The 14211-nt window shown below is 42.0% G+C and overlaps 1 protein-coding gene across 1 annotated transcript; it reads left to right on the top strand.

Annotated features, from left to right (window-relative positions):
• Positions 1–476: 476 nt before the first annotated feature.
• On the top strand, positions 477–9886 carry PHAX (phosphorylated adaptor for RNA export). The gene is made up of 5 exons (XM_054284639.1): positions 477–591; positions 2633–3252; positions 4966–5086; positions 6898–6981; positions 8034–9886. The coding sequence occupies exons 1-5, from the start codon at positions 496–498 to the stop codon at positions 8301–8303; spliced, it is 1191 nt and encodes a 396-aa protein (XP_054140614.1). The 5' UTR covers positions 477–495; the 3' UTR covers positions 8304–9886.
• The last annotated feature ends 4325 nt before the right edge of the window (positions 9887–14211 follow it).

The raw sequence follows: 14211 nt of genomic DNA, 5'->3' as shown, positions 1-14211 counted from the left end.
CCATATTCATGTTACTGTTCTCCAATCACTAAAAGTTAGTACATTACAGTTTAAGTTAGGAGTTGTTTTTCAGTTTTCTTGCAGTGGAAAATCCTGAGACCTTTTTTCTACTTGCAGCTTTGCTGGCTTGTTTGCTGTGCTCTCTTTCTGCTTGATAAAAACATCTTGTTTGAGGTGGGTTTATCCTTTGCTCTAAGTCATAAAAACCCCTTCTAACTAACACACCCTTTGCCTTCTTGGTTATGCAGTAAGAATAACTCAGCAATTCTTTTCTTCCATATCAAAACTTGCTTCCATCTCTATTCCTTCATCAGACTCTACATTTAAAAATCTTTCTGCCAAGCATACATATCTGCGAGACTTTCTTGTCAAACTTTCATCCTTCCCAACACATTTCCACAGGGCAGGAGCCGGGAAGGAGGAGCCGCAGCCGGCCCGGCCCCGGACGGACGCGCTATCCCGCCCCGCCGCCGCGCTCCTCCCTTCCGCCGGGACATGGCGCAGGAGCTGCGGAGCATGGACGGCGACGTGGAGGACGGCGAGCTCTCGGGCTCCGACTCGGACATGCCCGGCGCCGGCTCCCCCGGACAGGTGAGGGCGGGCGGCGGCCGGGGCGCCGGGCGGGGAGCGCCGGGCCGGGGGGACAGCGGTGCGGGAAGGCCGCGGAGGCCGCGCCTCAGGGGGTTTTGGCGCCGTGGGGCGCTCATTCCCGGGCTGCTGGCTTCTCCCGGGGCTTGTTGGCCTCTCCCGGGGCTGCTGGCTTGGCTGTCCCTGCGCTGGTGGCTGTCGCTGCGTTGGTGGCTGGCTGTCCCTGCCTTGGTGGCTGTCCCTCCCCGGTACCGCCGGGGCCTCCCCGCGTGGTGCACGGGAACAATGGGGGCAGCGGCGACCGTGAGGGCGAGCGGCCGGGGGAGCGCGCAGGAGAGCCCCGAGCGCTGCCGGCTGTCAGCACCAGCACCCCGCGGCTCTTCGTGCCTGGGTAGAGAGGCCAGCACTGTCCCCTTGTCTCTCTCTATGTCCCCGTTGTGTCCCCTCCGCCACCAGCCCGAAGTCCCCAGGACAGGGAGAAGCTCTAGCCAGGCCAGAGGGGGCTCCGGCACGGGCACAGGGATGGAGCGGCTCTGCTGGCACCAAAGGCTGCCACAGCCGCCATCGCTCACCTGGGCACCAGAAGCTCTGGCCTGAGCTCGGGGCGGCCTCGCGGGGCCCGGAGGGGCCGCGGCAAAGACGGACACGGACGATTGCCGAGGGCCGCGGGGACGGCGGCCGGGGAACGGCTCCCGGTGCCAGAGGGCAGGGCTGGCCGGGATCTTGGCAATGAGGAATTGTTCCCTGGCAGGGCGGGCAGGCCCTGGCACAGGGTGCCCGGAGCAGCTGGGGCTGCCCCTGCATCCCTGGCAGTGCCTGAGGCCAGGCTGGACACTGGGACAGTGGGAGGTGTCCCTGCCATGGCAGGATGGCACTGGATGGGATTTAAGATCCCTTCCAACCTAAACCAGTTTGTGATTCTCAGAGGATATGAGGAACTTAATCTGTGAGGAATTTTTACTAAGAGTGTGAGGTATTCACAGCAGTGTACAGACAAAGATTTCAAAGATCAGTGTGTGACACTGTATGCATAACAAATTTTATTTTCTCCAGTTATTTTGATCTCTGCAATGTAGCCTGAGAAATGAAGCGCAGAAGATGTTTTTTACAGAAATGTTCAGTCTTTTTTTATTGATGCTGTGTTTGGGGTTGTTGCATTACACTTGAAGTTAAAAGTTTATATTTCATAACATGGTAAGTTGAATACTTCCCTTTTCTGACTGGAGAAAGAAGAAACAGCACCGTGTCGATGAAAACAGTAAGACTAAAGAAAGAATTTTCATTTCACCTGAAAGTGAAGAAAGAGATCTTATTTTGAAAGATAATGGGACAGCATATAACTTTATATTAAAAACTCAGTCAAGGAATTAGGAGTAAAAGCATTTCTTGAATATTTGTATATCAGTGGAATGATTTTTTGGTGGGGGGGATGTTTGTTCTAATTCATAAGACATAGTTAAACCGTGGTGTCTTGTTGGTTTAAAGGAGGAAAAGTGGGTGGTTCTGTAAAGGTTCTGCTGTCCCCAAGTTGGTCATGTGCTGTCGTGACTGAGGGATCACAGAACACACTTAGTCTGAGCACCATCCCAGTATTGTGGGTTTGATTTTGGGGTATATTTTTTGGTCATTTGGTCTTCTCACTGAAAACTGCAGAGAGATTATTAACATCTCTGATGTTACACAAAGTTCTGTTTAGTTGCTGTGTTGTTCTGGTATTTTCCTGTTCTTAGAGCCTGCTGTGCGTCCTGCCCCGTTTGCGCATATTCACCGCTTTTCCAGTTCTGTGGTAACTTTTGCTCAGCGAAGTTTGCCTCAAGGGGAAGGGCAGCTCCTGATGTTTTTCTGTGTCAGCCGTGCTCTGTTTCATGCTCATGCACTCAAAATGCAGCAGTTTCAAAGGATGCTCCTGTGCTGTGGCCCAGGAGATGCTCATGGAGGTCTGCTTGGCCACAAGAGCCTGAATTACATATTTTAGCTAATGGATGACTTGATAGGTCTTCTAATTTTCATTAATAATGGGTTTCAATTTGCTTTTTGATTGCAGAAGCTGCACGCTGGCAGTGATTCCTGCAGGCCCTTCCAGAGCAGCCTCTCATCCTGTGCTCCCAGTGTTCCTTACAGGACCACCAAGAGCCTGGACTCCAGCGAGGAGAGCGGCTCCGACTCCGACGACGACGGCTGCCTGTGGAAGAGGAAGAGGCAGAAATGCTTCAACTTCTCCTCTGCCAAACCCGAGCCCTTCCAGCTCAGCCAGAGCCACCAAAAACAGACTGCTGTGCGTGGGAAGAAGGTCAACAACATCTGGGGCGCCGTGCTCCAGGAGCAGAACCAGGATGCGGTGGCGACCGAGCTTGGGATTCTGGGCATGGACGGTTCAATTGACAGGAGCAGGCAGTCTGAGACTTACAACTACTTGCTGGCTAAAAAGCTGATGAAGGAAGCCCAGCAGAAGGAGGCAGAGACTTTGGATAAGGAGCTGGATGAATACATGCACGATGACAAGAAGACGTGTCCAGCAGAGGAGGAGAACGGGCAGGGCTTCCTCAAACGGAAGAGGCCCGTGAAAGACAGACTGGGGGAAAGGCAGGAGATGAAATACAAGGGAAGGTATGAGATCACAGAGGAAGATTCGGAGGAGAAAGTGGCAGATGAGATTGCTTATCGGTGAGTTAAAAAATGGTGCATCTTCACTAAGTATTGGTGGTTGCTAGAAAGAAGTGGGGGGAAAGTTCCCCTGCTGCTAAATGAGGTGTCACAGTGGATTGATGCCTCAGGTTTTGGCTTTTATATTTCTCAGATTCTTTAGTGCTGCTTTAGTGTGTTCTTCTGAGCTTCGTGTTAGGGGATGGTGAGCTCTCTTCACAGAGTAGGGAGACAGAACAATTGCTGCTCTAGCTGGGGACCAAGGACAGGTGATGCAAATCTCAGGCCCAACAGCATTATGAGCAGTGGAATGAAGAAAGAAAAACAAGCAGGATGGGACTTACGGGCTGGAGCTGTAATTGGAAAATTAACTTCAATGTGCAAATGGAGCAGAGCTTATAAAAGTTTGAGACCCTGTGCCTGGTTGTCCATTTTTGTGACCATTTTGCCTTTACCTGGGGTGTGGCCCTGGCTGAGCTCTTGTGCTGCCCAAGGTGGATCCATTGAGGCCTTTTAATAAATCCCTACTTTATTCTTTAACTCTGTCTAGACTCTGTTCTAGGTCAGCCTTCTCAAGGCATAAAGATGACAAAAAGCATTTCCAAAGTCCTGGGATAAAAATGCATCACTGTGGCTGGTGATCTTGCAGAAACATCCAAATAATACTGCCCGTTTCTTCGAATTATTATATTTTTATTTACAAAGCCACTAGGGTAGTTTGTTATTTAGGAGCAGGGCAAGGAAAAATACTGCTTCTCATTATACAGATTTAGTAGTGGCTTTTTTTGGGAAATACCCAGTGGTTGTTTCGAGTTTGACACTAATGCACACACGCTGTGGTCACCAAAAAAATCTGTTCTAAACCCTTGAAACTAGATAACTTGGGCAGTGCAGTGTTTTGGATGGAGTTAAACTGCCATGCTCCTCTTTAAAGTGGTGCAAGGGAAGAAAATTACATTAAATGAGAAATAAGACTTAAATGATTTACTGACAGCTTGACATTTAAATAAAACTTGGGTTTATTGGTCATAGTTGTTTTTATACATGTGGTATTAGTACAGCAATTAGTTATTAATGCTGTTAATAGTTCTGGGTAGTTCCTCATTTCTTAATTTGAAAAGTTTAAACATATTTCTTGCAATAAACTCCTTTTTGTTGTATACAGCTTCATTGAAATAGGGCAGAAGCCTCTTTTTTTTAATTGTAGTAGCAGTGGCACTGAGCTGTATCGGTAGGGTTCTGCTGTAGTGTAATTTTTTTGTTGTTTTGTTTGCTTTTTGTAGATTATTGTAGATCAGTCAATAAACTGATTTCTTCTTTGTTATGTAGGTTTGACTGAAATGGCACATGATACAGGGGAACTTTATACTTCCTGTTTTGTTCAGTTGCTGATTGAACTGTAAAAAGTTAATTTTAACTGTTAAATGCACAAGAAGCTTTTATATTTTGATTTCAGAGGTTTATGCACGTCTTTGCAGTTTCGTATTTGGTTTGATACTTCACATGTCACTCGAAGGAAAATAACCACTCAAGGCATTTTCATTGAAGCAAGTTCAGAAGCACAGTATTTTGAAATCTGATTCAGTAAACCATTTAAACACATTTGAATGCATGGACTCTTCTGCACAAAATGAATTATTCATTGTGGAAGTTCCACAGTCGGTTATACTCAAGGAATTATCCTGACAATAAATGTACCTCTTTTTTATTTTTATCTTTCCTCTGTCTGTTCAGACTTTGTGAGCCAAAGAAAGACTTAATTGCTCGAGTAGTGAAAATAATTGGGAAGAGAAAAGCCATCGAGCTGCTGATGGAAACAGCTGAAGTAGAGCAGAACGGTGGACTGTTCATCGTGGTAAGGAAAATGTCATCCTGTGGGTTTGCCAGGGATGGGCAGGGCAGCAGCTCTTCACTTGTGGAATTTTCACACTTGTAGAATTTTCACACAAGCTTCTCGTGCTGGACATGTTCTCCTGGAGTTTTGTGGCCTCCCCTTGCCATGAGACTCCCCTAATAAACATAAAAAAATAATGTGTGTAACCCCTAAAAAAATGATCTGTGTAACCTTCCAGCAGGATTTGAGCAAACAGTAAGATGAATGAACCTGGAAATTACCCAGGTTCTTGTGCAGACACTGGTGTCTGACTTGCAGGGATAATGTTGTGTCTGTTACTGTGCCTCTCCTTGGAATCTTTCCCTCACCCTTGAGGATGAAGGATCCTCAGGTTTGGATAAAACCCAGCATTTTCAACATCCCAGTTTCAGAATAACTCCCTAAAGGAAAACTGTTAGCTTTATTAGGGAACCACTGGATTGTGTTTCAGGAGAGCAAAGCTGAGCACTGCTTTCTGTTTAAAATAGTGTTGAAAAACCCTATACTCCTTGGTTAGGTTGTCTGTTATTGTTCTTGTTAAATAATGAGCCTCAGTGCAAAAAACATGGTGGGTAAGGAAAGCTGTGGATGAGGAAAAAGTGGGCAAGAATGAGGAATTGCTTTCACTTGATTACAATTTTTAAGCTCCATCACTTGGAAGTAGAGAGGAGGCAAAAAACAAGTAGGGGAGCACAATCAAAAAAACCCCCGAATAAACTAAATAAAAAACAAAACAAAACAGAAAAAATCACCTTCCTCTTTCAAAAAACAAAAGGCAACAAATTCCAGCTAGCTAGTTGTGTTAGAAGCATTCCATTGTCTTTAAAGTTAAATTAAAAAGTGTTTAACAGAGGAGATGAAGGGACGCAACTCCTGGTGGCACAGGTTGCTTTGGGAGCAGATCAGAGTATACCCTTTGAAAGAAGGCAGATCACAAAAGGCACCATGAAATGCAGGTGATAAAAAGATGTTCACATGTGCTGTTTCAAGAGCCTACTTAAAACCTGACCATCCCTCTTGGAATTTTTAGATTATACAGTACATTATTTATCAGGAAAGCATCACACTTTGCACTGGTATCATCCACTTTTTTCTGGAGTAAAAGCAGCGTTTTATACTGCAAATTTTAATTGAATAATAATAATAATTAGCACTTGTAATTTACAGAGGTTTCAAAGCTGAGCCCTTTCCATGCACTGCTGTTGCTGCACTGAAAACTTCTGGGTCAAACATGTGGTGGGGAGGAATTTTAAAGTACAGGTTGTGTTTCCAGTGCTTTCAACAGAAATGCAAAATCCTGCAGCATTTTTCAAGTTGTAGCATTGCTGAGCACAGAAAATTATAAAAAAAGCCTGGGATTAACATAATTTTGTTATATTTGTTTCAGACAATTTACTGGGCCTATGTGTTAGGAATGCTCTGAGTTTTTAACCTACTGCATAACTTGTTGCAGATAGCTGTGAGAGTAGTTAGAATATTGTTTGTATTTTGTTTCTTCACTACCAAAATCAGGGTTAGTGTGTAGTTTTAACAATTTAACATTATATTCTAAGGGAATTTTTTTGTAATTTCATTATTTTCCTGTCCAGATTTAGCAGGCTGATTGTTGACGTTCATATGACTAATTCAGTCACAAATGAGACACAGCCAAGGTTATTTTCATCTGGTATTTGACACACCAGAACTGAAATTGGCTTTATTCTGCCTCAACACTGAGTGTTGCCTTAGGGCTATTTTTTTGTCAAAACTTAGCATTAAGCTTGCTATTCCTAATTTCCTCTCTCCCTATTAAGAATGGCACCCGGAGAAGAACACCTGGGGGTGTTTATTTAAACCTGCTGAAGAACACACCGAGCATCAAAGAAGAAAAAATCAAGGTAAAAATGTCAGGAGTTCAAATGTACATTCTCATTTGGGTTTTGTCTTCCTACTAGAAATGTCATGACTGAAGCTCTCTAACTTCTAACAAATGTAACTGTGTATTCCATTGAAACCAGGCTTTCACAATCAAAAGACAGGCAAAAGATAAAAAATCTACTCAAAAATTATTAAATTGCCATTAGCTAAGCAGGGAGAGCTCATTTTTGCGTGTTGCCAGTCTCAAAAACCTGTTGAGGAAGATGAGGTTGTAGAGTCTGGCAGAGGTAAATGTCAGATTTTCCTGGTTTGTAGATTTCTTTTCTTTACAGCAAAGCTGTCCACATTGTGTTTCTCCCCTTGGAGCTTTGTGTCATTGTGCATGGATTGAGTGCAGGTCTCCCAGCAGAATATTTTTGTCCTGTATACTTATACTCTCAACTGTGGCACCAGGCAGAATTTCTCATTAAAGTTGATGGTCTCAACCTAATCTGAATTGCTCACTGGGCTCATCTGTGGTGCTCTTTAAATCAGTTTTGTAAGCTTGTAAATACTATTTCTCTGAGATCTTTTAACTTAGCGTAGAAAATACCAACTTTTTTTTTTTTTCTTGTGGCGTATGCTACTTTATTAAAAGAGTTTTTGTTAGAGTTTTTATTTTGCTTATAGGTGGGTACAGGTAATTCTGTAAACCTTTCCAGAGTCTGGTACTGGGAATTGAGAAAAAAATCATCTTTGTGTCAACATTGAAATTGTTTGAAGAAAAGAAAAAGAGAAAGGAAACTAAAACTCCAACATCCTTCCAAAGCTTGCAGTGGTCAGAAAAAATTTTTAAAAGTTGCAAGGCTGATCACTTTACACTAATAGAAAGTAAATACTCTGTTCTACCCCTTTTCCTTAAATGCAGTCTTTTCTCACACTTCTGCTCTCAATAACAAGTGGCTTACTTAATATTTAACTAAGATACTTAAGTATCTTAAGTATTTTCTTTTTATTACTTCACCTTTTTTTAGGAAATACAAGTAAAATGAATATGCAAATATAATTTGCTGTTTACTTCTTTTCTTTCAAGGAAATATTCTATCTGGAAAACCAGAAGGAGTATGAAAACAAGAAAGCTGCCAAGAAGAGGAGGATACAAGTTCTGGGGAAGAAGATGAAGAAGGCCATCAAGGGGCTTAACCTGCAGGAATATGATGATGCATCCCGTGAGACTTTTGCCAGTGACACAAACGAGGCTCTGGCTTCCCTGGAGGACCTGCAGGAAGGGCACCACGAGGCAAAGATGGAACCTGAGGACACTATTGAAATTGATAATGCCCACGATTTGGAGATCTTTTAGTTACTAGTAATGTTCTTGATAGCAGAGTCTCTATAAAAACATGTTAAATGAGGCTTTCTTGTAATCCCGTGGCTTCTTGTTTTCAGAGCACGGGGAATACTTGATGCTGAAGAACAGGAGATAATTCTTAGCTAAATTTAACAGCATGAAAGACTTTTCATTGTCCTGCTACTTGTTTGCTGAGTCCTCAGAAACAGTTAAGATTTTTCTAGATAAGAGCTCTGCGTCACCTTAGGAAGTGTTTTTAGTCATATGTTAGGTTTAGGAGTTAAGGCTGTGTGTTTTAACCAAATACTTCTCATTTAATTTGCTGGAGTACACAAAGTCATCAGGTGAGCAGTGCTCTTTACTACACATGAACAGAAAAAACAGAATAATTTTAGTCTTGATATAAATTATCATATATTCTTAATGTGGCAGTGTATTGACAAAAACAGTATTTATAGGATTAAGACCTGTAAAAACAGATTAGTTTGTGAAATAATTTTAGTGGTCAGTGACCTTTGAATAACAACTTTGTAAATAAGCAGTATTGAGCAATGTATGCTTCAGATTTCTGCAGTATTTTTAATCTTTGTATTCCAGTGGTGACTTGAGCTTCCAATCTGTTCTGTCTGAACATTTTCCGTGATTAGACACACACCTAAGTTCCATGAATCTTTTTGTTTGCAGACAAACACAACTGAAAGCCTTCAGAGTAGTGAGATTTTACTGAGCTGTGTTCCCTTCAAAGGTCTGTAGACTGTACATGGAGATATAAACCCTTTACTTTGCAGTTCTTGTTTCTGTCCTCCTCCTCCTGTGTGCAGTGAGATGATGTTCAGCTTTCAGAAGATCTGGAGTTTTTCTGTGCTGACTCTTGCAGGGGATATTTTTTTTTTTATTATTTACTTGATGCAGGAGGCTGTTGTGTAGTTTGTTAGTTCGGCCGAAGACAATTTTTATGTTGAGTATTGTTTTTAATATAGCTGAAGAACATGTGCAACACTGATACCTATGTCTAAAGTATTGTGTCACTAATAAGTTGTGGCTTTTCTTGTGAGTAGACACTATTCAGCCCAACTTTTGCTCATAAATTTTGTTCACCTTTGAGTCCTTGAGTTTCAGAAGGAAAGTGTGTCACTAAAACACATCATCTGTTTATAAGATTGAACAATTCAGTACTGCCAAGAGCTGGCATTTAAAGTATTGCAGCATTTGAAGGAACATTTCTTACACATAACAGCACATTCCATTACCTGCCTTACTAAACCTGGGTTTTGACTTTTCTGCTTTTTATCTGTTCACATGTCAGAGCTCCTAATTGTTAAAAAGTTAATCAGATGTGCAGCATGCCTTTGCTGGTAGTAGTTGCTCGTGCTGAAATAACAAAAATTCTTATTTTTTCATTAATTTTCCAAACCAGTGATGGTCAGAGTAAACTGGTAACTCCTATGTGGGAAACAGAATTTTGTGCTGTTTAATTGCTTTGAGACTGTACCATTTCATCCTGGTTTGGGGAACTGCTTGGGGATATGTCTTATCTTTCTTCTGGATAGAATCAGCAAATTGTAACATTGGTTTAAGCAATTTTTTTATCGTTATGTAATTTGCACTGTGTATTTTTTTAATGTTAATATTTCTAACGTTGATTTCCCAGGCAAGGGGTACTGAATTGGTGTGTAAAGCGTTGTCTTTAACAAAAGGGTGATACGGGCATTAAGCAATTGGAGAGGCAGTGAGGATGGGGAGGGGGCCTAGGGGCTGAGGGCACTTGGAGCTGCAGGAGACTGAGGGGAAACTCCTTGGGGTCTTCTAAATCCTCAGGAGGGGAAGATGAGGGGCAGGCACTGATCTTTTCACTCTTGACAGGACCTGAAACCTGAAGGTGGGTCAGGGTTTTCAGGTTTAGTTTGGGTATCAGGAAAAGGTTCTTCCCCCAGAGGGTGGTTGGGCACTAGAACAGGTTCCCCAGGGCAGTGGTGAGAGCACCAAACCTGACAGAGTTCAGGGAGGGTTTGGACAGGGAGGGATTGTTGGGGCAAGGAGCTGGACTGGGTGGTCCCTTCCAACTCGGCAGATTCCATGGTTCAGTTCCTGTTACCACTACTGCATCTGCAGTTTATTTTCATGAGAATGCTATATTTTTGTCAATAAGAGCTATTTTGCAAAAACATCAGGCTACAGGACAAATGGAGAGTAGGAGGTGTTTTCCATGTGCCTCCAAAGAAAAAACACATACTTCTTTAGACTGTTAGAATCATTCCACAGTTCAGTTTCCTCACAGTGTCCAAGAGACCTTTTCTTACCTCGTGGTTGTTCTCTATTTTCCCTGTCTTTCAGTGGAGTCCTTCCAAAAGCCAAGCCAGTTCAAGATGATGAGTAGCCAAGTGTTCAGGCTTTGTGCACCAGCAATCTTGTGTTCGGTATCAAACAGGTTGCATTAAGCAGCACCAGTTTCTGTGTGGTGCTGCAGTTGAGACAGAATTTCTTTCTCAGCTCCTAATTAATCACCTTCGGTCTTCCTGGGCTGATCCCTGCACAGGGATCTTGTTTTTTTTTTCTGGGAGCAGACCTGTGTAGATTTTGGTAGCTGGTGTTCTGCAGACAAAAAATGCAAGCAATACAGGTTGGGGTTTGAGCTCTTCAGGTTTCTCTGATGAGCAGAGGTTGAGGCATTATTTTTTCTGGAAATAAAGACTCTGTACTGCTGGTAAAAACACCACCCTCCATCCCATAAACTATACCAGCATAATGAGCCATCTCTGTTATATCCAAAGAAGACGCTGAAAAAAATGAGGGAAATGTGCTTTGGTCTGGAAACACAAAGCTTGTTTATAACCAAAGACCTTTTGCTACCTTGCATCCAAAATTCCAGTGATTTTTGGTATAATTGGAAAAAATAGTTTATTAATGATTCAGTTTAACTGTGGGTCTTGAAAGCATCATTTGAAGTATAATTGCAATCTTACAGATTCTCCTTCCCCTTCCAAGTAGGTGATCTCATTAAGGTGTTCTTATGCTCTCTGGGCTTATTAACTGCTGTTCACCAAAATTCTCAACCAAGCATGGAATGACGCAGTTCAAGGTATAAAGGTGATGGGAAAAGGAGATGATTGTATTAAATATGACATTTTGAATTCCTTGTATTTTTTCAGAGTATAGGTGAAGGCATAGACTGAGTAATAAAGACAATTCCTGAGGGGTTTTTTTATATTCTGAATTTCATCAGTCATACAACTTAAGTATGACAATGCTCATTATTTGTCCCCTTAACTCAGACCATCCTATGACTCAGGCAAGTCTGTCAAAGGCAATATTTAAAAAAAATACACTTATTTCAATGTATAGATGAGAATTCATGGCTCCAGTGCATAGAGGCTTACATGGTGCCCTGCTTCTGCTCCTCTTACTGGTCAGCAGCACCTCAGAGATCCAAGCCTTTTCCTGAACCACTCTGGGGCTTCAGTGGATCTGGGAATATCCATCCAGTCTTGGAGCTTTGGCATCACAATTTCTTAAAGGGATTCCAGGAATGTGGCAGAGACAATTTCCTGGCACCACCTCCTGGATTCAGCAGGCAGCTGGAAAACATGTGGCTGTGACCTCTTGGTGACTCTGCACCTCATCCTTCCCACCTTACTCGTGACCTGCCAGACCTAAGAATTTCTTGCAGAATTTCTTTTTTTATTTAAAAATTACATATTTGAAAGTTTCTTGTCCCCCCCATCTGCAATGCAGATAGATGTCATTTTTTCAGAGCTGTGGGAGGAACACTCAGCTTTAATTATTACCTTTAATATTGCCCAGCCAAATGCATTTCTAGAATCACAAACATCTGGACCTAAATACTGACAAAAATGAGGAATGTGTGTCTGAAAGGAGACTCTACACAAAATTTACCTATTCTAGATGCCTTTCAGGCTGTTTGGCTTCTTGTTTCTTTTTTTGCTTGACCAGAAACATTTATTTAGTTATTTAAAGAAACAAAAAAAAACCAAAACAACAATTTTGTATCATTACATACATACAGAAAAAAAATACTATCTTGAAAACTTTCCCCAAATAGAATTGAAAACTCTATTAATTGAATAAATTTAATAAAAGTTTTATTAATTGAAAACTTATTAGTGACTCAATATATCAGCATTGTTGTTAAAGACCTAATCCCTTTGATAGGTATTCTCATTTTTCTGTGGAAGTTGCATTTTTTTAGTTTTTGAATCTGAATTTTTCATTTGTTCTATTGCTGATTAATGGTGTTTGGGTTTTGGTTTTCTCCCCCAATGGATAGTACAGCTATTTACAGTCATTATTTTACATTTGATGTTTAGTTACCACTGATGAGTTTTGTACTGATACCATTTCAGCCACTAAAATATCTTTATTCAACAAGCAGAACTGGGGGAAATAGATCCTGGAAGACCATTCTGTCTTGGAGCACCAGGAGAGATCTTACCACAGAGATGAAAGAAATACCTCAAAAAAAAAAAAAAAAAAAGCTTTGAGAAATTTTAATTGATATCCTCACACATTCCCATTTCCAGATGTTGGGCAACTGTGATTGCTTTTCCATTTGGAAAAGTCATGAGCTGCTTTTTCCTCTTAGAAAACAAACTGGTACAGAATAGTATGTAATATTTAAAAGGCATACAAAACTGCACCAAACTGTTGTGTGGAGTACTTTCTTGCTAAAGAAAAATAATTTTAAAACCCCACCAATTTGTTGTTATGCTGACATGCTTTCCTTGTTAAAGAATATGACAAACCTAAAATATTTAGTACTCAGGGTTTTGGTGGAAAATCAATATCTGTGTAGATGTACAGGAGTTACGTAGCAGCCCAATCTTCTTGTTTTTTCCTAAGTAGCGTCAAATCTGAAAAACAAATTGCATTTATATTTACTTAGGAGAATATATAAAATTTATCTTGCGCTTGTTGCTGCTCCATTAGGAACTGCTCTCATGGTAGATAAAGATCTATGGTTGACGCAGCCTTCTTTTCTACAGAAGTTACTTCTAATACTATTTCCATGCTTTAAGAACAGGTAACACCTTCTGGCAAACCTTATTTAATATATCAGCATTATTTGGTTTTTATTTTTAATGTCATTCCTCTGAGCTGTTTTCTGCAAACTGCCTGATTTCTTACCTTACACAGATACTCCCCAGTGAAAGGCACTTGAGGATGAGTTTCTGTGCCAGAACACCCCCAGCACCTCTCAAAGGACTGGAGCTTTTTGCAGGCTTGGATGCCCCAGTTAAGCCAAAAGAGCGCAGAGCAGATGAATTCCTGAGCACCACAGCTGCAAAGTGCAATAATCTGCAGTTTGAAGAAGGATGGAATGAGAAGATGAGGGAGCAAAGCAGGTAAAAAAGAAGGGTCTGGTTTTCAGGATTCCTTACCTTGAAGATTTACTTTCCTGGGTTCTGCCTGCCCTGACTGCCTGCCTGGGCTCTCAGGAACACTCAGCAGCCAGCTCTGGCAGTGACCTCCAGGAGTTTCCTGTAGATAGGTCCAAAAGCATTTATGGGATAATGTCCATGCCAAGGGCCCTGGCCCCTCGGGACACCATTTCCTCCCTTCCTCCCTCCCTTCCTCCCTGCTGCGGGTTTGTTTCCTCTCTTCACAAAGTAAAAGAGGGAGTGAGATGTGAACCTGCTGCAATTTTCTCTGCGCAGCAACCCTGCAGAAACTGGAGGAGTGTGTGCACGTGAGACAAGACATAAGCTAATTCTTGGAGCCATCTCAGCAGTTACATGAGGAGTTAAATAGATGAGATTAAAGCAGGCATGAAAGAGGCTGTTCATGTAATTAACAGATCACTCGGCTGCTATCTACAAAACCAAAGTCCCTGCCCAAGTGATAGCCAAGAGAGAAATCAACAGGTTCCTCCAGCAAGCCCTTAAAAAAATGGGGAATTAGAATA

Source organism: Melozone crissalis, unplaced genomic scaffold, assembly GCF_028551555.1.
Source record: "Melozone crissalis strain CALT ecotype California unplaced genomic scaffold, PUWL_Pcris_2 ptg000005l_1, whole genome shotgun sequence".
Lineage (NCBI taxonomy): Eukaryota > Metazoa > Chordata > Aves > Passeriformes > Passerellidae > Melozone > Melozone crissalis.
The sequence above is the reverse complement of the archived record's forward strand: the minus strand, read 5'-3'. Positions and strand labels throughout refer to the sequence as shown.